We start from the raw sequence: 26,671 nt of genomic DNA, 5'->3' as shown, positions 1-26,671 counted from the left end.
CGCGCCCGCACCCGGGGCCTCGGCCCCGCGCCCGCACCCGGGGCCTCGGCCCCGCCCCCGGGGCCTCGGCCCCGCCCCCGCCCCCGGGGCCTCGGCCCCGCCCCCGCCCCCGGGGCCTCGGCCCCGCCCGCGGGGCCTCGGCCCCCCCCCGCCCGCGGGGCCTCGGCTCCCCCCCCGCCCGCGGGGCCTCGGCTCCCCCCCCGCCCGCGGGGCCTCGGCTCCCCCCCCGCCCGCGGGGCCTCGGCCCCCCCCCCGCCCGCGGGGCCTCGGCCCCCCCCCCGCCCGCGGGGCCTCGGCCCCCCCCCCGCCCGCGGGGCCTCGGCCCCCCCCCCGCCCGCGGGGCCTCGGCCCCCCCCCCGCCCGCGGGGCCTCGGCCCCCCCCCCGCCCGCGGGGCCTCGGCCCCCCCCCCGCCCGCGGGGCCTCGGCCCCCCCCCCGCCCGCGGGGCCTCGGCCCCCCCCCCGCCCGCGGGGCCTCGGCCCCCCCCCGCCCGCGGGGCCTCGGCCCCGCCCCCGCCCGCGGGGCCTCGGCCCCGCCCCCGCCCGCGGGGCCTCGGCCCAGCCCCCGCCCAGCCCCCGCCCCCGGGGCCTCGGCCCAGCCCCCGCCCCCGGGGCCTCGGCCCAGCCCCCGCCCCCGGGGCCTCGGCCCAGCCCCCGCCCCCGGGGCCTCGGCCCAGCCCCCGCCCCCGGGGCCTCGGCCCAGCCCCCGCCCCCGGGGCCTCGGCCCAGCCCCCGCCCCCGGGGCCTCGGCCCAGCCCCCGCCCCCGGGGCCTCGGCCCAGCCCCCGCACCCGGGGCCTCGGCCCAGCCCCCGCACCCGGGGCCTCGGCCCAGCCCCCGCACCCGGGGCCTCGGCCCAGCCCCCGCACCCGGGGCCTCGGCCCAGCCCCCGCACCCGGGGCCTCGGCCCAGCCCCCGCACCCGGGGCCTCGGCCCAGCCCCCGCACTCGGGGCCTCGGCCCAGCCCCCGCACTCGGGGCCTCGGCCCAGCCCCCGCACTCGGGGCCTCGGCCCAGCCCCCGCACTCGGGGCCTCGGCCCAGCCCCCGCACTCGGGGCCTCGGCCCCGCCCCCGCACTCGGGGCCTCGGCCCCGCCCCCGCACACGGGGCCTCGGCCCCGCCCCCGCACTCGGGGCCTCGGCCCCGCCCCCGCACTCGGGGCCTCGGCCCCGCCCCCGCACTCGGGGCCTCGGCTCCGCTCCCGCACTCGGGGCCTCGGCTCCGCCCCCGCACTCGGGGCCTCGGCTCCGCCCCCGCACTCGGGGCCGCGGCCCTGCTCCCGCACTCGGGGCCTCGGCTCTGCTCCCGCACTCGGGGCCTCGGCTCCGCCCCCGCACTCGGGGCCTCGGCCCTGCTCCCGCACTCGGGGCCTCGGCTCTGCTCCCGCGTTCCGGCCGTTGTTCCGGCAAATGATCAAGGAACTGAATTTGTTTCAGTTCCTGACAGAACTTTTGAAAAAACCCCTCAAACTCAGAAAGATTCCACAGGAAGCCTGAGAAAATAGTCGAGGCCTCCGGAATAAAATAGACTTTATTTCCAAACTGACAGAAGGAAGTGTACAGATCGATGTAGCAGAATGTTTGCTGTGAATGCAGCAGCTGAGAATCCTGCACCTGTCACTCTCCCCACACAGGAACTGCGCTCACTGGGACAGGAGAGGGGGGGGAGGTGATAAAAATATAATAATATCTGTGTGACAGTATAATGATTGCCTTTTGTTTAACTGGAGGGATGTTATTGTTACAATTAGAGGTGTGCAAAACATCAAACACTCCCAGGATAGGTAATATACGGGGTTAGATACAGAGTTACGCTCCCTCTACACTGTCCCAATCAAACACTCCCAGGACAGGTACAGCATGGGGTTAGATACAGAGTTAAGCTCCCTCTACACTGTCCCCCATCAAACACTCCCAGGACAGGTACAGCATGGGGTTAGATACAGAGTTAAGCTCCCTCTACACTGTCCCCCATCAAACACTCCCAGGACAGGTACAGCATGGGGTTAGATACAGAGTTAAGCTCCCTCTACACTGTCCCCCATCAAACACTCCCAGGACAGGTACAGCATGGGGTTAGATACAGAGTTAAGCTCCCTCTACACTGTCCCCCATCAAACACTCCCAGGACAGGTACAGCACGGGGTTAGATACAGAGTTAAGCTCCCTCTACACTGTCCCCCATCAAACACTCCCAGGACAGGTACAGCACGGGGTTAGATACAGAGTTAAGCTCCCTCTACACTGTCCCCCATCAAACACTACCAGGACAGATACAGCACGGGGTTAGATACAGAGTAAAGTTCCCTCTACACTGTCCCCATCAAACACTCCCAGGACAGGTACAGCATGGGGTTAGATACAGAGTAAAGCTCCCTCTACACTGTCCCCATCAAACACTCCCAGGACAGGTACAGCATGGGGTTAGATACAGAGTAAAGCTCTCTCGTGTTTCCACTGCAGCCTGAGGTGTGGTTAACACTGACTAACTTACATCCTTGCAGCTGCTGTCCTGTGTGAGTGTCTGATTGCTGAATAAAGGTCAGTTTGGGCCAGTGGCCCAGACCCACTGGGAGTTGGATCGAGACTGGGGCAATGCCATTACACGCCAGGAGCCTTACGGACAGTGAGCAGACAGAGGGAGGCACGGGTCTGAGCCTGCCTCCCACAGCTGAGCAGCCGGTGTTTACTGCCCCCACTTGCCCCGGATTTTACGCTGTGAGTACGCGGGAGTGTGATGGGGAGGGCGCAGTCAAATATAAAAATTGTAAGGTTCACAACATACTGAGCGTTTGATACAGCCAGTGGGACGTCACTGTCTCGCTCGTCCCGAAACAGTAAAATCCCGCCTGAGGTCAACAGACCTTTCCATGTCCGCCCTCCCGCCGCCCCACCCGCTCCGATTCCTGTGGCGGGCGGGACGGTAAAATTCCGATCCTTTGGAGCACGGCTTTGGATTTCCTGAAATAACCAGCTGGGGAAATGGCACCAAGGCTGAGGGTTGGCTGGGTCCGCTTGCAAAGTTATGTCAGGTGATCAGCAGAACTCCCCGTGGGGATTCATCCCCGTGTCCTTCACCCCGAGGTCAGTGACCTTCCGCGGCCTCTTCCTGACGGACACAAAGGGACAAGATTCCAGTTCATTTGAGATTCCCAATCGGTTTCAGTGTTTTGCTGGGGGTTTTGGTCCGGGCGTTGATTTGGTTTCAGACTCTGAGTGAACACATTCCCTCGGGGTTAGATATATTTACAGTTTCTGCTCCGCTTGCCACTGCTATCCAGGAGCTTGCTGTAGGGCGAGTTCCAATCTCGCTCAAACACACTCTGCAGTTGCTTCTGCACAGTCGAGTCCTGGGAACGCTTGCCCGACCCGTTCTGCTTCACCACCAAGCCCACGCCTGCCGTGTTCTCAAAATAATCGCCAGACCAGTTGGAAGTCCCTGAAACAAAGGAAAACAAATCCTGTTTAATCCAGAGATGGACTGACTGTGAGAGAGAGATGTACATGGGCAGGCCATAACTTCATCAATTTCCTACATCCCCTGCGCTATGTCTGGCAGTCACGGGTGTTGGGTTCCTGCCAACGGTTTTGGTGTTGATGTTCGGTGCTTGGGGCATCGGAGGCTAAATTCAGGGGCAGGAATGGAGGAGGGGCTGGAGGGTAGGAGGGAGGGGAGGGGAAGGGGAAGGGGGGACGGAGGGGAGGAGGAAGGGAAGCAAGAGCTCCAAAGCTTTACTCTGTATCTAACCCCGTGCTGTACCTGTCCTGGGAGTGTTTAATGGGGACAGTGTAGAAGGAGCTTTACTCTGTATCTAACCCCATGCTGTACCTGTCCTGGGAGTGTTTGATGGGGACAGTGTAGAGGGAGCTTTACTCTGTATCTAACCCTGTGCTGTACCTGTCCTGGGAGTGTTTGATGGGGACAGTTTAGTGGGAGTTTTACTCTGTATCTAACCCCGTGCTGTACCTGTCCTGGGAGTGTTTGATGGGGACAGTTTAGTGGGAGTTTTACTCTGTATTTTACTTAGGATCATTAGGGACGCAGAGATGGCCATAGACAGAAGCTTTAGAGATACAGTTACTCCGAGGAATGAAAATAGATGGGTGACGGTGAGAGGGGCTGGGAGGAAGCAGTCAGTGCAGGGATCCCCTGTGGTCATTCCCCTGAGCAACAAGTATTCCGCTTTGGATACGGTTGAGGGGGACGACATACCAGTGGTGAGCCGCAGTGAGAGGATCTCCAGCACTGTGTCCGTCTCTGTGGCTCGGGAGGGTAAGGGGGAGAGCGGGAGGGCAATAGTTATTGGGGACTCGTTAGTTAGAGGGATAGATAGGAGGTTCTGTGGCAGCAAAAGAGACTCGAGGATGGTATGTTGCCTACCGGATGCCAAGGTCTGTGACGTCTCAGACCGTGTTTTCCGGATTCTTAAGGGGGAGGGGAATCAGTCACAAGTCGTGGTACACATTGGTACCAACGACATAGGTAAGAGAAGGGATGGGGATTTAAAACAGGAATTTCGGGAGCTGGGCTGGAAGCTGAGAGCCAAGACAAAACATGTGGTCATCTCTGGTACGTTACCGGTGCCACGTGATAGCGAGTTGAGGAACAGGGAGAGTGTGCAGTTAAACATGTGGTTGCAGGGATGGTGTAGGAGGGAGGGTTTCAGATACGTGGATAATTGGAACACATTCTGGGGAAGGTGGGACCTGTACAAACAGGACGGGGTGCACCTGAACCAGAGGGGCACCAATATCCTGGGAGGGAAATTTGATACGGCTCTTCAGGGGGGTTTAAACTAATTTGTCAGGGGAGTGGGAAAAGGAGTTGTAGTCCAGAAGTCAGTGTTGAGGGTGGTGAGGTATTGGGGAAGGTATCAAGGTCAAGGGTGGGTACCGGTAGACAGGAAGGTGGGTTGAAGTGTGTCTACTTCAATGCAAGGAGCATCCGGAACAAGGTAGATGAACTTGGGGCGTGGATTGGTACTTGGGACTACGATGTTGTGGCCATTACGGAGACGTGGATAGAACAAGGACAGGAATGGTTGTTGGACGTTCCGGGGTACAGATGTTTCAGTAAGTGTAGGGAAGCTGGTAAAAGAGGTGGAGGAGTAGCATTGTTAATCAAGGATAGTTTAACGGCTGCGGAAAGGCACTTCGAGGGGGATCTGCACACTGAGGTAATATGGGCTGAGGTTAGAAATAGGAAAGGAGCAGTCACGTTGTTAGGAGTTTACTATAGGCCCCCAAATAGTAATAGAGATGTGGAGGAAGAAATTGCTAAGCAGATTATGGATATGTGTGGGGGTCACAGGGTAGTTGTCATGCGGGACTTTAACTTTCCAAAAATTGATTGGAACCTTTGTAGGTCAAATAGTTCGGATGGGGCAGTTTTTGTGCAGTGTGTGCAGGAGGGTTTCCTGACACAATATGTGGATAGGCCGACAAGAGGTGAGGCCACATTGGATTTGGTACTGGGAAATGAACCGGGCCAAGTGTTAGATTTGGTTGTGGGAGAGCACTTTGGAGATAGTGACCACAATTCGGTGTCTTTTGTTATTGCAATGGAGAGGGATAGGGCCGTATGGCAGGGCATGGTTTACAATTGGGGGAGAGGTAATTATGATGCGATTAGGCAAGAATTAGGGGGCATAAGGTGGGAACAGAAACTGTCAGGGAAAGGCACTAATGAAAAGTGGAACTTTTTCAAGGAACAAATACTGGGTGTCCTTGATAGGTATGTCCCTGTCAGGCAGGGAGGAAATGGCCGAGTGAGGGAACCATGGTTCACGAAAGAGGTGGAATGTCTTGTGAAAAGGAAGAGGGAAGCTTATGTAGGGATGAGGAAACAAGGCTCAGATGGGTCGATTGAGGGTTACAAGTTAGCAAGGAATGAGCTGAAAAAGGGGCTTAGGAGAGCTAGGAGGGGACATGAGAAGTCCTTGGCGGGTCGGATCAAGGAAACCCCAAGGCTTTTTACTCTTATGTGAGGAATAAAAGAATGACCAGGGTGAGGTTAGGGCCGGTCAAGGACAGTAGTGGGAACTTGTGTATGGAGGCAGTAGAGATAGACGAGGTGATCAGTGTTCACCAAGGAGAGGGGCCATGTTTTTGAGGAAGAGAAGGTGTTACAGGCTAATAGGCTGGAGGAAATAGATGTTCGGAGGGAGGATGTCCTGGCAGTTTTGAATAAACTGAAGGTCGATAAGTCCCCTGGGCCTGATGAAATATATCCTAGGATTCTTTGGGAGGCAAGGGATGAAATTGCAGAGCCTTTGGCTTTGATCTTTGGGTCCTCACTGTCCACGGGGATGGTGCCAGAGGACTGGAGAGTGGCAAATGTTGTTCCTTTGTTTAAGAAAGGGAATAGAAATGACCCTGGTAATTATAGACCGGTTAGTCTTACTTCGGTGGTTGGTAAATTGATGGAAAACGTCCTTAGAGATGGGATTTACGACCATTTAGAAAGATGCGGATTAATCCGGGATAGTCAGCACGGATTCGTGAAGGGCAAGTCGTGCCTCACAAATTTGATTGAATTTTTTGAGGAGGTAACTAAGTGTGTTGATGAAGGTAGGGCAGTTGATGTCATATACATGGATTTTAGTAAGGCGTTTGATAAGGTCCCCCATGGTCGGCTTATGATGAAAGTAAGGAGGTCTGGGATAGAGGGAAAGTTGGCCGATTGGATAGGTAACTGGCTATCTGATCGAAGACAGAGGGTGGTGGTGGATGGAAAATATTCGGACTGGAGGCAGGTTGCTAGTGGAGTGCCACAGGGATCAGTGCTTGGTCCTCTGCTCTTTGTGATTTTTATTAATGACCTAGAGGAGGGGGCTGAAGGGTGGATCAGTAAATTTGCTGATGACACCAAGATTGGTGGAGTAGTGGATGAGGTGGAGGGCTGTTGTAGGCTGCAAAGAGACATAGATAGGATGCAAAGCTGGGCTGAAAAATGGCAAATGGAGTTTAACCCTGATAAATGTGAGGTGATTCATTTTGGTAGGACAAATTTAAATGTGGATTACAGGGTCAAAGGTAGGGTTCTGAAGACTGTGGAGGAACAGAGAGATCTTGGGGTCCATATCCACAGATCTCTAAAGGTTGCCACTCAAGTGGATAGAGCTGTGAAGAAGGCATATAGTGTGTTAGCTTTTATTAACAGGGGGTTGGAGTTTAAGAGCCGTGGGGTTATGCTGCAACTGTACAGGACCTTGGTGAGACCACATTTGGAATATTGTGTGCAGTTCTGGTCACCTCACTATAAGAAGGATGTGGAAGCGCTGGAAAGAGTGCAGAGGAGATTTACCAGGATGCTGCCTGGTTTGGAGGGTAGGTCTTATGAGGAAAGGTTGAGGGAGATGGGCTGTTCTCTCTGGAGCGGAGGAAGCTGAGGGGAGACTTAATAGAGGTTTATAAAATGATGAAGGGGATAGATAGAGTGAACGTTCAAAGACTATTTCCTCGGGTGGATGGAGCTATTACAAGGGGGCATAACTATAGGGTTCATGGTGGGAGATATATGAAGGATATCAGAGGTAGGTTCTTTCCTCAGTGAGTGGTTGGGATGTGGAATGGACTGCCTGCAGTGATAGTGGAGTCAGACACTTTAGGAACATTTAAGCGGTTATTGGATAGGCACATGGAGCACACCAGGATGATAGGGAGTGGGATAGCTTGATCGTGGTTTCAGATAAAGCTCGGCACAACATCGTGGGCCGAAGGGCCTGTTCTGTGCTGTACTGTTCTATGTTCTATGATCTATTTAATCACATGCTGTTCCTGTCCTGGGAGTGGTTAATGGGGGTAGTGTAGAGAGAGCTTTACTCTGTATCTAACCCTGTGCTCTACCTGTCCTGTGGAGGGATCTTTAGGGAAGGAAATCTGCCGTCCTTACCTGGTCTGGCCTACGTGTGACTCCAGAGCCACAGCAATATGGTTGACTCTCAATTGCACTCCAAAGATGACTAGGAATGGGCAATAAATGCTGGCCAGCCAGTGACGCCCGTATCCCAAGAATGAATAAAATAAATTCCTAATCACTACTCCTTTGATCATAGATTCACTATTGTTCAAATTCGATACATTGCAATCAACAGAAGGGTTGTAAGGCTGCTCACCGATGTAGGCCACTTTGTCCGTCACCATGTACTTGTTGTGATTGACTCGTGCGTACGGGATCCTCCTTTGCTCCTGCGTCGAGGGGACCACAAAGATTTTCTGCAAGAAGGGAAGGGGAGGGAGAGTTACTGTGCATCTCAATAGCAATGCAGCACCTGTACTGGAAATGCTGGTGACAGCTCCCTCAGTGGGTTAAACACGAACCCACCGTGTTGCTAAGACATTGAGGGCATTGGTGGTCAACGCCTCTACTTTCTCAGGAGGCTAAGGAAATTTGGCATGTCTGCTACGACTCTCACCAACTTTTACAGATGCACCATAGAAAGCATCTTTTCTGGTTGTATCACAGCTTGGTATGGCTCCTGCTCTGCCCAAGACCGTAAAAAACTACAGTAGGAAGTCTCACAACGCCAGGTTAAAGTCCGACAGGTTTATTTTGTATCACGAGCTTTCAGGAGCGCTGCTCCGAAAGCTTGTGATACCAAATAAACCTATTGGGCTTTAATCTGGTGTTGTGAGGCTTCTTACTGTGCCCACCCCCGTCCAATGCCGGCATCTCCACATCATGGCAATAAACTATAAAAGGTCGTGAATGTAGCCCAATCCATCACGCAAACCAGCCTCCCATCCATTGACTCTGTCTACACTTCCCGCTGCCTCGGCAAAGCAGCCAGCATAATTAAGGACCCCACGCGCCCCGGATATTCTCTCTTCTACCTTCTTCCATCAGGAAAAAAATACAAAAGTCTGAGGTCACGTACCAACCGACTCAAGAACAGCTTCTTCCCTGCTGCTGTCAGACTTTTGAATGGACCTACCTTGCATTAAGTTGATATTTCTCTACACCCTAGCTATGATTGTAACACTACATTCTGCACTCTGTCCTTTCCTTCTCTATGAACAGTATGCTCTGTCTGTATAGCGCACAAGAAACAATAGTTTTCACTGTATACTAATACATGTAATAATAATAAATCCAATGAAATCAAGTCAATTTGGAATGGCCAGTCCACCTAACCCGCACATCTTTTGGAGTGTGGGAGAAAAAGCTGGAGCACCCGGAGGAAACTCACGCAGACACGGGGAGAATGTGCAAACTCCACACAGACAGTGACCCAAGGCCGGAATCCAATCCGGTGGTTAGCACTGCTACCCCATTGCGCCAGGGACCAAGGTTCGATTCTGGCCTTGGGTGACTGTGTGTGGAGTTAGCACATTCTCCCCGTGTGTGAGTGTGAGCGCGTGAGTGTGCGTGAGTGCATACGTGTGTGTGATTGTGTGCATGTGAGTGTGTGCGCATAAGTGTGTGTGCGAGTGTGTGATTGTGTGTGTGTGCGACTGTAAGCGTGCCAGTGTGATTGTGTGAGTGAGTGTGTGCGTGACTGTCTGTGGGTCTGTGTGCGTGAGTGTGTGCGTGAGTGTGAGTGTGCACGTGAGTGTGTGCACATGTGTGGGAGTGTGTGCACGTGTGCGTCAGTGTGTGTGCCCTGCGATGGACTGGTGCTCCATCCAGGGTGTACCCCATCTAACACCCAGGGTGGGATTTTCGAGCCGCGCTTGCCCCAAGACCGCTCCTGTCCCGCCTGCGATGATTCCCGTGGCGGGCCGGATGGGAAAATTCCACCCCAGTGTCTGTCGGAATGGACTCGACTCTGTGACGGTGAATTGGTGTAAGCAGTGAGGTGAAGATGATTGGTGGGTAGGGTGGGTAGAGGGAGACAATGAGGGGAGCGCTCAGAATGAGGGGACAAAAAATTTGAGCCACACCATGCCGGGGCGGTGTCAGGAAGCACTTTCTCACACAAGGGAAATCTGGAACAGCTGATGGTGCAGAGTCAGTTGTGAAGGATAGATTTTCTTACACAAAGCTGTCCTGGGTCACAGAAACAGATTACAATACAGAACAGTCACAACCTAGCTGAATGACAAAACAGGATCAAGGGGCTGAATGGCCTCCCTACGTTCCGGGAACATTTGCCTCTTGAGAAGTGGATTAAAAGCAAAATCCCAAAGCACGCTATCGATAGGACAGGATTCCCATCAGCCCCACCCTCAGTTTATCATCCAAGATGGCCGCTCACTCACCACTTCCACGTTGAGGAAATGGGGCCTATTCAGAGCTGCCAATGAACGGAGGAAAGGAAACATGGAGGGGTTGGAGTGCGGCCAACAGCTGATGAGGAGGTTCACATTCACTTTCCGCTCGAACGCTGCCTTTCGCAAGTGTCTGTCGATCTCTGGCCAGTATCTAATGGAGAAAGTGAAATTATTATTAACCAGCATTATCCTCACTGATGGAGTAGCACCCAGGAACCCCAGCCATGTAAATATGTCCAGCAACCTTGCCCCTCCCCCTTACTCCCCTTCCCATCATCCTCCTGGGGTTTGTAGAATCCATACAATCCCTACATGCAGAATGAGTCTACACCGACTCTCCAAAAGGGCAACCCTAGCCCTATCCCCTAATTCATGGTCAATCCACCTAACCTGCACATCTTTGGACTATAGGAGGAAACCAGAGCACCCAGAGGACACAGGCAGAACGTGCAAACTCTACACAGACAGTCCCCAAGGCTGGATTCGAACCCAGGTCCCTGGCACTGTAAGGCTGCAGTGCTAACCACACAGAGAGAGACCAATAAACAAGGTGAGAGAAACAGATAGTTAAAGAGAAAGACAGGAAGAGAATCAATGTGACAGAGATGTTGAGTGAGGGACATTCAGTCTGTTCACAAAATGGCCTCTTCATGAATGCTTGGCAGAGCTCCAAGGCTTAGTGATAAATTAGCTCAGCAGGGGTCTGTTTCCACAACGGGAAGAGGAGTATTTGTGTTAGTTGACTGACATCTTTATGAGGTTTTAATAAACCATTCTTTAATTTTTTTTCCATGTCTGTAAGTTTATTTGGACAAGATTAAGAGGTGTGAACTGAGGTAAAGCTTTGATACTCAAGTCTCTGTCTGACTGACACTGTTATAAGAATCGCAGTTTATTTTAAGTAGATCAGTGAGTGCATTTCAAGCCTTGTCATTGTTACTTTATGGCTGGTAGGTTTCAGGGCATATTGGATCAGTGGGCAAGGAGCAGGAAGGTGGGGGGGCCATGGAGGTATGGAAGGGGCATGAGGAGGTGGTGAGGGTGAGGGGTGAGGGCTAGAGGGCCCAATGTATAAGAATACAACTGGGAAGGAAGACTTTGAGACTCGATGCAGGAGTTTCAACCAACTGCCTCGACACTCACCCCCCCTCCAACCAGCTACCTCGACACTAGCTCGCTCCAACCAGCTGCCGAGGTTTTGGGCCTGGATCCAAATGCTCCCCCACTGTGTCTCCAGAATACATTGCTCAACTGAAACACGCACACGCGCGCACGCACGCGCGCGCACACGCGCGCGCGCACACGCGCGCGCGCACACGCGCGCGCACACACACGCGCGCACACACACGCGCGCACACACACGCGCGCACACACGCGCGCGCACACACACGCGCGCGCACACACGCGCGCGCGCGCACACGCGCGCGCGCACACACGCGCGCGCACACACACGCGCGCACACACACACGCGCACACACACACGCGCACACACACACGCGCACACACACACGCGCACACACACACGCGCGCACACACACGCGCGCACACACACGCGCGCACACACACGCGCGCACACACACGCGCGCACACACACGCGCACACACACACGCGCACACACACACGCGCACACACACACGCGCACACACACACGCGCACACACACACGCGCACACACACACGCGCACACACACACGCGCACACACACACGCGCACACACACACGCGCACACACACACGCGCACACACACACGCGCACACACACACGCGCACACACACACACGCGCACACACACACACGCGCACACACACACGTGCACACACACACGTGCACACACACAGGATGATCCATGCAAATTGCCTTTTACCTTTGAGGATATGAGAACACTGTTACCGGGATATAGTTCATGACTGCCACGTAAACAAACTCGTCCGCATCATCGATGATGCTGAGAATGGCCGAGAGGTCATCCGTTCGTCCGTCTGGACACAACTGAGGGGGGGAGCTCTAAAAGAGAGAAGGGACGAGAGATTAATGGTAACTCAAACCCATTCTGCTATCAGCACTGTCGATGGAAATAGATTGGGGATGGATTGATTCCTGACCCCAGGACATCTCGTGGCTTCAGATAAGCAACTCAGCTGATCACCGTCTATCATAGGAACTGGGGCAGGCCACTCAGCCCTTCAAATCTGTTCAACCATCCAACTATATCACAGCTGAACTGAATATTAACTCCATCAATGCATCAGAAATCTTGTAATCCTCAAACAGTTGCAGCACAGGAGGCCATTCAGCCCGATGTGCCTGTGCTAGCTCTCTGCAAGATCCATTTCCTAGCCCTTTCCTGCTGGGCCCTGCAAATTTTCCTTTCTCTTCAGGGACTTATACCTTTCTGAAAGCCTCGCTTGAGCCTGCCAGCTCCACACTCTCTGGCAGCACACTCCAGAACCTTACCACTCGCTGAGGGAGAAGGGTTTTCAAGTCGCCATTGCTTCCTTTGCCAATCACCTTCATTCCGTGCCTCCTCCTCTCCGATCCTTCCACCAATGGGAACAGTTTCTCCCTGTCTACTCTGTCCAGCACCCTCATGATTTGGAACATTTCTCTTCCCCCCCCCCCCCCCCCCGCCTCCTCCCCAGCCTTGACCCTGCCGCACAGAAATCGATTCAACCCCATTTTGAAATGTTTAATGGACCAATCCTTCCAAAATAGCAAAGACTTAGGGCGGAATTTTATCGGCATGTCCGCCTGAGGTTTGTACGATCCCACCCGAGGCCAATGGAGAATGCCGTTCTCCCAGCCTCGCCCACCCCCGGAATCAGGGTGCGTGTGCCGGTAAAATTCCAGCCTTAGAGTGGGATTTCCCGCCGGAGTCTGACGGACTGTGGACAGTGAGGAAGGTTTTCAAAGCTTGCAGAGGGATTTGGACCAACTAGAAAAATGGGCTGAAAAATGGCAGATGGAGTTTAATGCAGACAAGTGTGAGGTATTGCACTTTGGAAGGACAAACCAAGGTAGAACATACAAGGTAACTGGTAGGACACTGAAGAGTGCAGTAGAACACAGGGATCTGGGAATACAGATACATAATTCCCTAAAAGTGGTGTCACAGGTAGATAGGGTCGTAAAGAGTGCTTTTGGTACATTGGCCTTTATAAATCAAAGTATTGAGTATAGGAGTTGGAATGTTATGGTGAGGTTGTATAAGACATTGGTGAGGCCGAATTTAGAGTATTGTGTGCAGTTTTGGTCACCTAGTTACAGGAAGGATATTAATAAGGTTGAAAGAGTGCAGAGAAGGTTTACAAGGATGTTGTCGGGACTTGAGAAACTGAGTTACAGAGAAAGGTTGAATAGGTTAGGACTTTATTCCCTGGAGCGTAGAAGAACGAGGGGAGATTTGATAGAGGTGCATAAAATTATGATGGGTATAGATAGAGTGAATGCAAACAGGCTTTTTCCACTGAGGCTAGGGGAGAAACAAACTAGAGGACATGGGTTAAGGGTGAAGGGGGAAAAGTTTAAAGGGAATATTAGGGGGGGTTTCTTCACACAGAGGTGGTGGGAGTGTGGAATGAGCTGCCGGATAAAGTGGTAAATGCGGGGTCACTTTTAACATTTAAGAAAAACTTGGACGGGTTCATGGATGAGAGGGGTGTGGAGGGATATGGTCCAAGTGCAGGTCAGTGGGACTAGGCAGAAAAATGGTTCGGCACAGCCAAGAAGGGCCAAAAGGCCTGTTTCTGTGCTGTAATGTTCTATGGTCTTATGGACCTTTGGCTTGTCGGCCATATTTAGCCCCCCGCCAGCGACGACTCCCGAGGCAGGCGGGATGGCAATGTTTCTGCCTTAGAATAGAAAAGAATATTTTATAAATGGTGAGAAACTTGTTGATGCTCAGAGAGACTTTTTTTTCCCCAAGTTTATTTATCAGTGTCACAAGTAGGCTTACATTAACACATTAAAGTTTATAAAATTATGAAGGGCATAGATAGGGTGAACAGTTGGAAGCTTTTTCCCAGTTCAGAAATGACAAACACAAGGGGTCACAAGTTCAAGCTAAGGGGGGCAAGGTTCAATGTGGATATGCGGGGGACGTATTTTACACAGAGGGTGGTGGGGGCCTGGAATGCACTACCAAGCAAGGTGGTTGAGGCAGACACGCTAGGATCATTTAAGACTTATCTGGATAGCCACATGAACAGACTGGGAATAGAGGGATACAAACGGATGGTCTAGTTAGGAACACATGATCGGTGCAGGCTTGGAGGGCCGAAGGGCCTGTTCCTGTGCTGTATTGTTCTTTGTTCTTTGTTCACTGCAATGAAGTTACTATGAAAATCCCCCAGTCGCCATTCTCCTGTTCGGGTACACTGAGGGAGAATTTAGCACCCTAACCAGCACGTCTTTCGGACTGTGGGAGGAAACCGGAGCACCCGGAGGAAACCCACACAGACACGGGGAGAACGTGCAGACTCCGCACAGACAGTGACCCAAGCCGGGAATCGAACCCGGGTCCCTGGTGCTGTGAGGCAGCAGTGCTCACCACTGTGCCAGCGTGCCGCCAATTACACCTGGGTGCAATTGTACAAAGGGTTAACATGCGGGTGCAGCAAGCAATCAGGAAGGCAAGTGAGACGTTGGAGGGGATTAGAGTACAGGAATCAAGAAGTCTTGCTGCAATTACTGGGTTTTGGTGAAACCACATCTGGAATATTGTGTGCAGTTTTAGTTTCCACATTTAACAAAGCACAGGAACAGACCCTTCGGCATGGTAGCGGCACGGTAGCACAGTGGTTAGCACTGCTGCTTCACAGCTCCAGGGACCTGTGTTCGATTCCCGGCTTGGGTCACTGTCTGTGTGGAGTTTGCACATTCTCCTCGTGTCTGCGTGGGTTTCCTCCGGGTGCTCCGGTTTCCTCCCACAGTCCAAAGATGAGCGGGTTAGGTTGATTGGCCATGCTAAAAATTGCCCCTTAGAGTCCTGAGATGCGTAGATTAGAGGGATTAGCGGGTAAAATATGTAGGGATATGGGGGTAGGGCCTGGGTGGGATTGTGGTCGGTGCAGACTCAATGGGCCGAATGGCCTCTTTCTGTACTGTAGGGTTTCTATGATTCTATGATTTCTAAGCCTGCACCGTCCATACTGCACGACTAAGGAAGGATAAACTCACATTGGAGACGGTACAGCGAAGGTTCACTGGACTGGTCCCTGGGATGAGAGGGTTGTCCTCTGATGAGAGACTGGGATACGGGCATCGCTGAGTGGCCAGCATTTATTGCCCATCCCTAGTTGTCCTTGAATTCAAATTCCACCATCTGCTGTGGTGGGATTCGAACCCGGGTCCCCAGAACATTAGCTGAGTTTCTGGATTAATAGTGTAGTGATAATACCACTGAGCCATCACCTCCCTGATTGCATGTTTAGAAGAATGAGAGGTGATCTCATTGAAACCTACGCAGTTCTGAAAGGGTTTGATTGGGTAGGCACAGAGAGATTGTTCCCATTGGTCAGGGAGTCTAAAACACGGGGGCACAGTCTCAGGATAGGGTGCTGAGATAAGGAGAAATGTCTTCCCCCAGGAAAGGTTATGAATGTGTTGGAATTCTCTACCCCAGAGGGGTGTGGGTGCTCTATCATTGACTATATTTAAGGCTGAGATAGACAGATTAATGGTCCCTCAGGGAATTATGGGAGTGGGCAGGAAAATGAAGTTGAAACTCAAGACCAGCCTTGATTGTATTGAATGGCGGAGATGGGCCGAATGGTCTACTCCTGCTCCTGTTTCTTGTGTCCTGTTGCCTCTGACATTAGAATTCCTGCCTGCTGGAGGAAGCATTGGTGCGAGGGATGTACTCTGAGTGGGGAAACCACAAGTCTGGCCAGGTGCTGCCCACCTCTGACTGAGCTGGCCAAGACCTGCAGGACACGGGTGCCAAACCGACTAAAGGAACCAACCAACCAAGTTGCCGACGCCCTCCCTGTGACCCCACACGGATCCCGGTAAACCTCGGGGAGAAACAGGCGACACGTTTGCAAAGCTTACTGAGAAGTAGACGCTGGCCGAGGTGTTGTTCAGGTCCAGTTTCATCGAGGTGTTCGCATTGTAGGATGTGGAGTAATTACTGGGCCAGGGGGATGGGAGGCTGCTGTTGGGCCCACCAATTGTCCAGTACTCTTCAAAGATCTTGCCCAGATCCTCCGCCAGGCTGCTACAGTTGTAGACGATGGCTCCCAGCTCCTTCACCTGCCGAAAGGTCGGAAGAGATTTAAGGTAATGACTCGCACAGGAAACTGTGCTCCCCACTCCCACCCTCTCCCAGTCCTGTCCAAGAAATAAAACTCAGATTGAAAAGAACTTGCATTTGCCTCGAACTGTCACCCCAGCAGGACTCCCCCGAGAGCAGTTAAAATGTAGTTAAAACGCAGTCGCTCTTGACGTACAGATAACGCAAGGCCAATTGGTGCCCAGATCTTGGTTGAAGGACGGTCAGTAGGACACCTCCTGCTCTTCCTCCAATTCTGTCAGGAAGTATTTTACATCCAACCAAGCAGGCCTCAGTCTCAGGCCTCCCCCAAAAGCCGGTGGCGCCTCTGCCATCGCGGCTCTCCCTCAGTGCTGCACCGGAGCATCGACCAGGGTCGTAGGCTGGGCTAGGAGCTAAAGCTGTCTCTCAGGCACAGAACGGGCACCTAAACATGGCGGGCAGGGTCACGCACACCAATGACTCATTGGAAGTACGTCATCGTCATTGGTAAAGGTGCAAAAAATAGGCAGCCAGGGCGCACACCTGAAAGAAATGCTTGCCTTGTTCATGCCTCAAGCTGCGGACCCCACAGCCAGCTTTCTGAGGAAGCCATTACCAGACCTACTGGAGGCGGGGGGGGGGGGTCCTTAAAGAGACCGCCTTCAAACATATACAATTATAACAACCACTTATATAGCACCTTGAACATAATGAAAGGTCCCCAAAGTGCTTCACAGGAACATTATAAAACCAAGTGTGACAACAAGCCACATGAGGAGATATTGGGTCAGGTCATAGAGTCAGAGGTTTACAGCATGGAAACAGGCCCTTCGGCCCAACTTGTCCATGTCGCCTTTTTTTTTTAAACCCCTAAGCTAATCCCAATTGCTCGCATTTGGCCCATATCCCTCTATACCCATCTTACTCATGGAACTATCTAAATGCTTTTTAAAAGATAAAATTGGACCCGCCTCTACTACTACCCCTGGCAGCTTCTTCCAGACACTCACCACCCTCTGTGTGAAATAATTGCCCCTCTGGGCCCTTTTGTATCTCTCCCCACTCACCTTAAACCTGTGCCCTCTAGTTTTAGACTCCCCTACCTTTGGGAAAAGATATTGACTGTCTAGCTGATCTGTGCCCCTCATTATGTTATAGACCTCTGTAAGATCAAAAGCTTGGTCAAAGAGGTCGGTTTTAACGAGTATCTTAAAGAGGAAAGGTGAGGTAGTGAGGCGGACATGTCTAGGGAAGGAATTCCAGAGCTTGGGAACTTCCCAATGGAAGGCAAGGCGACCAATGGTGGAACCATTATAATTGGGAATGTAAAATAAGGGGAGGGGATGGCCCAGTGGTATTATCGCTAGACTATTAATCCAGAAACTCAGCTAATGTTCTCGGGACCCGGGTTCGAATCCCGCCACGGCAGATGGTGGAATTTGAATTCAATAAAAAGTATCTGGAATTAAGAATCTACTGATGACCATGAAACCATTGTCGATTGTCGGAAAAACCCCATCTGGTTCACTAATGTCCCTTTAAGGTAGGAAATCTGCCGTCCTTACCCGATCTGGCCTACATGTGACCCCTGACCCACAGCAATGTGGTTGACTCTCAACTGCCCTCTGAAATGGACGAGCGAGACACTCAGTTCAAGGGTAACTAGGGATGGGAAATAAATGCTGGTCCAGCCAGCGACTCCCATGTCCCATGAATGAATAAGAAACAAGAGGCCAGAGTTAGAGGAGTTCAGGTTTCTCCGAGGGGTGTGTGACTGGAGGAGGTTACAGGAATAGGGAAGTGGGGAGTGCTCATGGAGGCATCAGAATGTGAATTTTAAAATCAAGTTGTCATTTATCTGGAACTGAATGTGGGTGAGTGAGCTCAGGGATGAAGCCATGGTGGCATTTGAAAACACGATTGTGTGAGAAAAATATTTCCCTCAGTCTGGAGCCTGAAGGGACGAGCAATTTTCCTGGCTCTACAATACCGTCTTTGCTCCCAATATCCCCCCCGAATTTCTTTCCCCCTCCATCGCTGCTATTTTTAACCTTCCAATGGCCCCTTACACAGCACAAGAACACAAGAAATAGATACAGGAGTGGCCAACAGGCCCTTCAAACCTGCCCCGCCATTCATGGCTAATCTATGTCGGCCTCAGCTCCTTTCCTGTGCCATTTCCCATTGCCCTCAATTCCTCGATCTATCAAATAATTATCCACCCTCCACTTTAAATACTTCTAATGATCCAGCCTCCACCACCCATTGGGGCAGAGAATTCCAGACATTCACCACCTTCTGCGAGTAGAAATTTCTCCACACCTCAGTTTTAAATGATCAGCCCTTTATCTTGTAGCTCTATCCCCTTGTTCCAGACTCTCCCACTAATGAAAACATCTCCCCATCTACCTGTCAAGCCCCCTCGGGATTATATATGTTTGAATAATCACCCCTCACTCTTCTAAACCTCAAGGAATACAGAGCCAGACTATTTAGTCTCTCTTGATAGGACAACCCTCTTCCCAGGAATTTGTCTGGTGAATCTCCTCTGGACTGCCTCCAATCTTACTATCTCCTTTTTAAGGTAAGGCGAACAAAACTGTACGCAGTATTCCAGGTGAGGCCTCACCAACACCCTGTACAACTGCAACAAAACTTCCCTGTTTTTAAACTCCAACCCCTCTGCAATAAAGACTAAAATAAGGATATGAGGAGAAGCGGGGGGTGGGCGGAATCAGAATATTGAATTTGATAATCAGCTATGATCATAATAAAGGGCGGACAAGGCTCGAAGGGCTGAATGGCCTACTCCTGCTTCTAGTTTCTATGTTTCTATTTTTAACTTGTAACTACTTAATCTCCCTCTCCACCCCATTCCAAAAGATAACACCCCACCCCACCCACAACAAAAGCCCATCCCTTATGATCCCCCCCAACCCCTTCCACCGAGCAGTCGTTTGTAGTCACCAGCCTTATGTAACTAAGGTTGAAGTCTTAGGTTGGGTGAGCCTGAGGCCTACTCTTTCCGATCCCTGAGCCCTGACGCTCAGATTGGACTGCAGTTTCCCCTCGGTACCTGGGTCAGTGATCTCCAGTCCATGTTGGCGCTTCCAATGTACACATGCTTCCTGTCCACAATCCAGAATTTGGTGTGCAGAACCCCATCAGTCAGCCTACGCATTTCCACAACCGCTGTCTTGGCTCCTGTCAACACATAAAACACATGACCCAATGACCCCATGTTCTTGTGTTGACTTGGGAGTCAGCACCAAGTGAAGGATTTGCATCTCTATAGCGCCTTCCAGGACCCTGGACGTCCCAAAGCACCTCACAGACAATGGATGGCCTCTGAGGTGCAGACATCATTGCAATAAGAACATCAGAAGTGGGAGTCGGAGTAGACCACTCAGCCCATTGAGCCTGTTCTATCTTTCATAGGATCCCGACTGTGCAGAAGGAGGCCATTCAGCCCATCAAGCCTGCAGTGACAACAATCCCACCAGGTCCTATCCCCGTAACCTCCCCGTGCCAGTCCCCCTGACACTAAGTGGCAATTTAGCATGGCCAATCTACCTAACCCGCATTGGATTGTGGGAGGAAACTGGAGCACCCGGAGGAAACCCATGGACACACGGGGAGAATGTGCAGACTCCGCACAGACAGTGACCCGAGGCCGGGATTGAACCCAGGTCCCTGGCGCTGTGAGGCAGCAGCGCTAACCACTGTGCCACCGTGTCGCCCCATTCCCCCCAGTGTTACTGAACCTTCCAGAAGACCGTCAGGGTCCGAAGCGTTGATAAACTTACCATTTTCTTCCAGAATGTGCAGGTCATTCAGGCTCTGCGACCTTGAGGGTTTACTGACAGCGATTCGCAAGTTCAGTGTTTTAGCAGCTTGCTTCAGTTCCTGAAAAACCTTCTCACCCTGAGGAAAGAAGTGACCCGTTAGAACTAAAAGGTGCAGCAAACGTGGAGGAAAATAGTGTAGATGAAGAAAGAATGACTACAACAGCCATTTAACAACAATAATAGCATTATTGGCTTTAAAATGGCTATTCTGGCTGAGAGTTAAGCATGCTGGGATTTTTGGTCAACTTGTAATTAAACCCAAATGCAGGTCATAAAGTTCAGGGTTCTGGTCTGGAAACTATGACCTGAAGCTTCTTGTGTTGACTAAAAAAGGGAAGTTATTTACTTTCCAATAAGTTTAAAGTTTATTTATTAGTATCACAAGTAGGCTTACATTAACACTGCAATGAAGTTACTGTGAAAATCCCCTAGTCGCCACACTCCAGCACCTGTTTGGGTACACTGAGGGAGATTTTAACATGGCTAATGTACCTAATCAGCACATCTTTCAGACTGTGGGAGGAAACCGGAGCACCCGGAGGAAACCCACGCAGACACGGGGAGAACGTGCAGACTCCGCACAGACAGTGACCCAAGCTGGGAATCGAGACATAGCGGCATCAAATTTTATTGCTGTTATGTGAGGGACATGTCATCCGAATTAAGCATAATGGCATTGTTCACAAGTAATTTCATTGGATGTTCGAGCCGTGTGATCAGTTTTTTTTTGGTGACACAGTTGGCTGGATGACTGAGAATTCTCTGGTAGCAAATGAAGGAATTGTCGATAAAAGGCACATGCAGTTCTTTGTTCGCCAACAACAACTCTATAGAGGTTAACCATTGTAAGAAGCGTGCCCTGAAGGAATCTTCAGAGAGAAGATAGATTCTACATAGGGAATACTTCTTGGCCAAGGTTTTCCTAAACCCGGTAGTGTCTATTCTCAGTTAAAGTTGATGTTCAGTTCAGAGTTAAAGTTCAGTAAAGGAGTTAGAGAATTGCAACTGTTTAAGTCTGAGTTGGTACCTGGAATGTTAAATAAAGAGAGATTGTTGGATTAATTAAAGAGTCGACTCCTGTCCTTGTTTGTCTCATTAAACGGGAATGCTTGGCAGGTGTTCAGATTAAAAGGTGAATAATAACAGTGACAAAAGCTTCGAGAGGAGAAGGGCAAGGGTGGTCAGGACAGGGTGGGCAGGTAACAGACACAATCCAATGTGGAAAAGGGGTGAGGTGATTCACTCCGGCTGGAGGAATGAAGAGAGACAACAGAGATCGACCCTTTTTTTGGAAAAAAAGATGACCTTTGGGATGTGGGCGTCGAAGGCTGGGCCCCTGCTTACCTTGGGGAACATGAGATGGAGATGCTGGCGTTGAACTGACGTAAACACAATAAGAAGTCTCACAACACCAGGTTAAAGTCCAACAGGTCTATTCGGTAGCACGAGCTTTCGGAGTGCTGCTCCTTCATCAGGTGATTCACCAGCGCTCCAAAAGCTTGTGATTCCAAATAAACCTGCTGGGCTTTAACCTGGTGTTGTGAGACTTCTTACTGTATCTTGGGGAAGCTGGTGGTGTGCCCCCTCTCTACAACAGAGCTATTCAATAGACGGGAGGTGGAGAGAGGGGAGGTTTCTGTGGAGAAGAAACACCCCCCCCCCCCAATTCCCACACCGGCTGAGGCATTTCAAACGGCCCCACCTTCTCAACTCTGCCCCTCATCTAAGGCGTGGTGATCCTCAGGTTAAATGGCCACCAGTCAGCTCTCCTCCTCAAAGGGGCAAGCAGCCTCTGGTCACCTTGGACTGTGGCGACTTTTCCTGTATGATGTTTAAAGTTTATTTATTAGTGTCACAAGTAGGCTTACATTAACACTGCAATGAAGTTACTGTGAAAATCCCCTAGTCGCCACACTCCGGCGCCTGTTCAGGTACACTGAGGGAGAATTTAGCACGGCCAGTGCACCTAACCAGTATGTCTTTCAGACTGTGGGAGGAAACTGGAGCACCCGGAGGAACCCCACGCAGACACGGGGAGAACGTGCAGACTCTGCACAGATAGTCACCCAATCCGGGAATCGAACCCGGGTCCCTGGTGCTGTGAGGCAGCAGTGCTAACCACTGTGCCATGTGCAGGTTATGTTGATCGGCCATGCTAAATTGCCGCTTAGTGCCTCGAGATGTGTAGGTTAGGGGGATTAGCTGGGTAAATACATAAAGTTCTGGGGCTAGGGCCTGGGTGGGATGTTCTGTCGGAGAGTTGGTGCTGACTCGATGGGCCGAATGGCCTCCTTCTGCACTGCAAGGGTTCTACGCAGCCCACATACTTTAGCATAACACTTTTTAGTCTTTTATTCATTCATGGGACTTGGACGTCGCTGGCAAGGCCAGCATTAACCGAGTCTCTTGCTCGGCCGTTTCAGAGGGTAGTTTACAGTCAACCACATTGCTGTGGCTCTGGAGTCACATGTAGGCCAGACCGGGTAAGGACGGCAGATTTCCTTCGCTAAAGGACATTAGTGAATCAGATGGGTTTTTTTTTTACAACAACTGCTTATGGACACCATTACTGTGGTCGAGTATTCAATTCCAGATTTATTAATAAATTGAATTTAATCCCTGCCAGCTGCTATTGGCCTAGTGATATCACTAGATCATTCATACTGGGAGACAGTGGTGTAGTGGTCTTGTCACTGGACTAGTAACCCAGGGTAATGTTCTGGGGACCCGGGTTCGAATCCCGCCACGGCAGATGATGAAATCTGAATTCAATAAAAATCTGGAATTAAGAATCCACTGATAACCATTGTTGATTGTCGGAAAACCCCATCTGGTTCACTAATGTCCTTTAGGGCAGGAAATCTGCCGTCCTTACCCGGTCTGGCCTACATGTGACTCCAGAGCCACAACAATGTGGTTGACTCTCAACTGCCCTCCAAGGGCCACTAGGGATGGGAAATAAATGCTGGCCGAGCCAGTGACGCCCGTGTCCCATGAATGAATGAAAAAAAAAATTGCTGTCTGGTAACTAACCTGATATTTGATGTCATTTTCTGTAAGCTTTGTGGTACTCTAATGGTTTATCATTGCTCCTCATGTGTCTCAGGATAGGAGGGATGGTGGGGGGAGCTCCAGGCACAGACAGGTGGTGATCCCATTCCCAATGCCAGCATAGGGCGTTGGGGGTGGAGACTGGGGGGGTTGCGAGAAGAGAGGGGTGAGTAGGGGGGCAGGATTCCAAATTAGGAATGTCCGGCCAATTCTGAACCAAAAAGGATGGGAATTATTCCAGGTGAGGGGGGTTTTGGACAAGGTTCACTGCTGCCTGTCTCGTGAGTGAGGTATTCCTGGAATGACCTTGTAACCTCTAGCAGAGGTCAATCTGGAAGCGGGTACGGGGAGATTTACACGTTCGATTATTGAGTATAATTTGAATATTGAAGAGTGATCAAAAGACCATAAGAACTAGGAGCAGGAGTAGGCCATTCGGCCCCTCGAACCTGCTCCACCATTCAATAAGATCATGGCTGATCTGACTATGGCCTCAACTCCTTTCTCCTGCCTACCCCCTGACTCCCATGTCGATCAAATAGCTATTTAATTCAAACTTGAATGTATTCAATAACCAATCATGACCGTATCTAAGGATGGAAGGATGTGCTGACCCTGGATAGGGTCCACAGGAGGTTCACGAGAATGATCCCAGGAATGAAAAGCTTGACGACTGAGGAGTGTTTGAGGACTCTGGGTCTGTACTCGATGGAGTTTAGAAGGATGAGGGGGGGGGATCTCATTGAAACTTAGAAAAGCGTGAAAGGCCTGGATTGAGTGGACGTGGGGGGAGATGTTTCCATTAGTTGGAGAGACCCGAATCAGAGGGCACAGCCTCAGATTGAAGGGACGACCCTTTAGAACCGAGATGAGGAGGAATTTCTTCATCCAGAGAGTGGTGAATCTGGGGATTAATTGCCACAGAGGGCTGTGGAGGCCAGGTCATTGAGTGTATTTAAGACAGAGATAGATAGGTCCTTGATTGGTAAGGCGATCAAAGGTTACGGGGAAAAGGTGGGAGAATGGGGTTGAGAAACATATCAGCCATGATCGAATGGCGGAGCAAACCTGATGGGCCGAATGGCCTAATTTCACTCTTATATCTTATGGTCTAATGGTCATTGCTCCCTGGAGGAGAAGATTGCAAAGACTAATGAACGTCTGAATGAACAAATTTCTCCTCATTCCTACCTTCAATGAGAGAACCCCTTATTTTGAAACTGTGTCCCCTGGTTCTGGATTGCCCCCTGAGAAGACACATTATTTCAGCATCTACCCTATCAAACACCCTCAGAATCTGAAATATTCCAATAAGATCACCCCTGAATCTTCTAAACTCCATTAGGAATAGGTCCATCTTGCTCAGTCTATCCTCATGGGGCAACCTCTTCATCCCAGGAATCAGCCCAGTTAACCCTTCCTGAACTGCCTCCAACGCGAGGGTGAGCGACACTGAACTGGGCCGTACCTGATTGGCTGTAGGTTCTGAGGTGTGTGTGTCATTGTTCTGCATTGTCCAATAGAAGGAGGCAATGTCGATGCTTTGCTCCGCCTCGCCCAGCAACTTCATCCAGCCCTCAAAAATGGATGGATTCCTGGTGGAGTTAGGCCCAAAGTGCAGCCCTTCCGGAATACTCTCGACGAGGACGAGACTGGGAATGGAACAGGGAGTATAGGAGTGAGTTAGCTCACAACGGGGCCTCACAACTCAGACATTAGACAAACAACTGCTGATCTTCATCACTCCCGCGTACCTGCAGCCAATCCCACAAGTTCCTTCAGGGTCTGTTGCAACCACCTCTTTGACCGCAAATACCTACAGGAGGCATTACAATCCTTTGACTTCCCCTGCCAGCTGGCACTGCAGAGCCAGCTATCCCCCCAGCTTCCTATAGGGGCACTGCAAACTCTGCTATTCAACCAGGTACCTCCAGGGGGCGCTGTGGACCCTACTGTTCATTCAGATACCTCCAGGGGGCGCTGTAGAGCCTGCTGTTCACCCAGGTTACTACAGGCGGTGCTGCGGACCCTACTGTTCATCCAGGTATCTTCAGGGGGTGCTGTGGACCCTGCTATTCCCCCAGGTATCTACAGGGGGAGTTGCAGAGTCTGCTATTCCTGCAGGTACCTACAGGGGGCGCTGCAAAGCCTGCTATTCCCCCAGCTACCTACAGGGGGCGCTGCAGAGCCTTCTATTCTCCCAGGTACCGACAGGGGGAGCTGCAGAGCCTGCTATTCTGCAAGCTACCTACAGGTGGCGCTGCAAAGCCTGCAATTCCCCCAGCTACCTACAGAAGGTGCTGAAGAGCCTGTTATTCCCCTAGGTACCTACAGGGGGTGTTGCAGAGCCTGCTATTCTCCCAGGTATCTACAGGGGGAGCGGAATAGCCTACTATTCCCCCAGGTACCTACAGGGGGAGCTGAAGAGCCTGCTATGTCCCCAGCTACCTACAGGGGGTGCTGCAGTGCCTGCTATTCCCCCAGCTACCTACAGGAGGAGCTGGTGTCCCTGTCGCTTCGCCCGGCTACCTGCATGAGTCGACCCAGCCCGCCTCCGGGTTGTTAGCGGCTCCGACTGCCCCAGTGGAGATCCGGACCTTCCTGTTCATTTGGTGGGTGTATGGGGAGAGCAGTAACTGCACCATCATCAGGACGATGAGAATGATGATCACCATCAGTACCACAGCCGCATCTCGATAGATCTGAAGGAGGAGATAGAGAAGGTATAGATGTCTAATCTGCTCCCTTAGTGCTGCCCCACTCAATGCCCCAGCACAGTGGGAGATCTGATGAGACTCATTGGCCAGAGTAAAGAATCACCGAGCCACCCAAACCATTGATTAAGACGTTGAGTAACAATTGCAAGATGCAGTCATCATGAAAGGTGAGGAACTTAGCAATGTAACAATGTGAGGAGGCCTTTCAGCCCCTCGAATCTGCTCCACCATTCAGTTGCTCATGGGTTGATCTGTAACTTAACGCCATCTACCCGCCTTGGTTCTATAAATGTTAATAGCCAATAAAAATCTGTCTTTCCAAGACAATCTCAACGGCCTTTTGGGAAGGAGAGTTCAGGTTTCTGCACAAAGTACGTGATGGTGCAAATGCAATCAATATGAATATATATCTTTTTGTCCTCTTGTTTAAGGGGAATGTTTAAAATTTCAGATTTATTCTGCCCGCAGTTGGTGTGTTTGGATAACATTTAGCTCCAGGCTAGAAAAGCAAGTTAGTTACTCATTTCAGCGAGGAATTTGTTACTTATGTAGAGCTAATGGACTTTTATTTATCTCAAAAGATCCTTTGGAAGGTT

At 51.5% G+C, this 26,671-nt stretch overlaps 1 protein-coding gene across 1 annotated transcript in view; it reads right to left on the bottom strand.

Annotated features, from left to right (window-relative positions):
- Positions 1 to 1,474: 1,474 nt before the first annotated feature.
- pld3 (phospholipase D family member 3) overlaps positions 1,475 to 26,671 on the bottom strand; it is a 56,433-nt gene continuing 31,236 nt past the window's right edge. The window contains exons 4-12 of the mRNA XM_078241642.1: positions 25,888 to 26,060; positions 24,827 to 25,010; positions 20,266 to 20,383; positions 19,536 to 19,663; positions 16,258 to 16,458; positions 12,074 to 12,213; positions 10,200 to 10,362; positions 8,114 to 8,213; positions 1,475 to 3,435 (exon numbers count right to left, since the gene is read on the bottom strand). Coding sequence (XP_078097768.1) covers positions 3,233 to 3,435; positions 8,114 to 8,213; positions 10,200 to 10,362; positions 12,074 to 12,213; positions 16,258 to 16,458; positions 19,536 to 19,663; positions 20,266 to 20,383; positions 24,827 to 25,010; positions 25,888 to 26,060 — 1,410 coding nt within the window. The 3' untranslated portion in view covers positions 1,475 to 3,232. The remainder of the gene's footprint in view (positions 3,436 to 8,113; positions 8,214 to 10,199; positions 10,363 to 12,073; positions 12,214 to 16,257; positions 16,459 to 19,535; positions 19,664 to 20,265; positions 20,384 to 24,826; positions 25,011 to 25,887; positions 26,061 to 26,671) is intronic.

The sequence above is a fragment of the Mustelus asterias genome, chromosome 24 (assembly GCF_964213995.1).
Source record: "Mustelus asterias chromosome 24, sMusAst1.hap1.1, whole genome shotgun sequence".
Lineage (NCBI taxonomy): Eukaryota > Metazoa > Chordata > Chondrichthyes > Carcharhiniformes > Triakidae > Mustelus > Mustelus asterias.
This window is presented reverse-complemented; position numbering and strand designations above follow the sequence as displayed.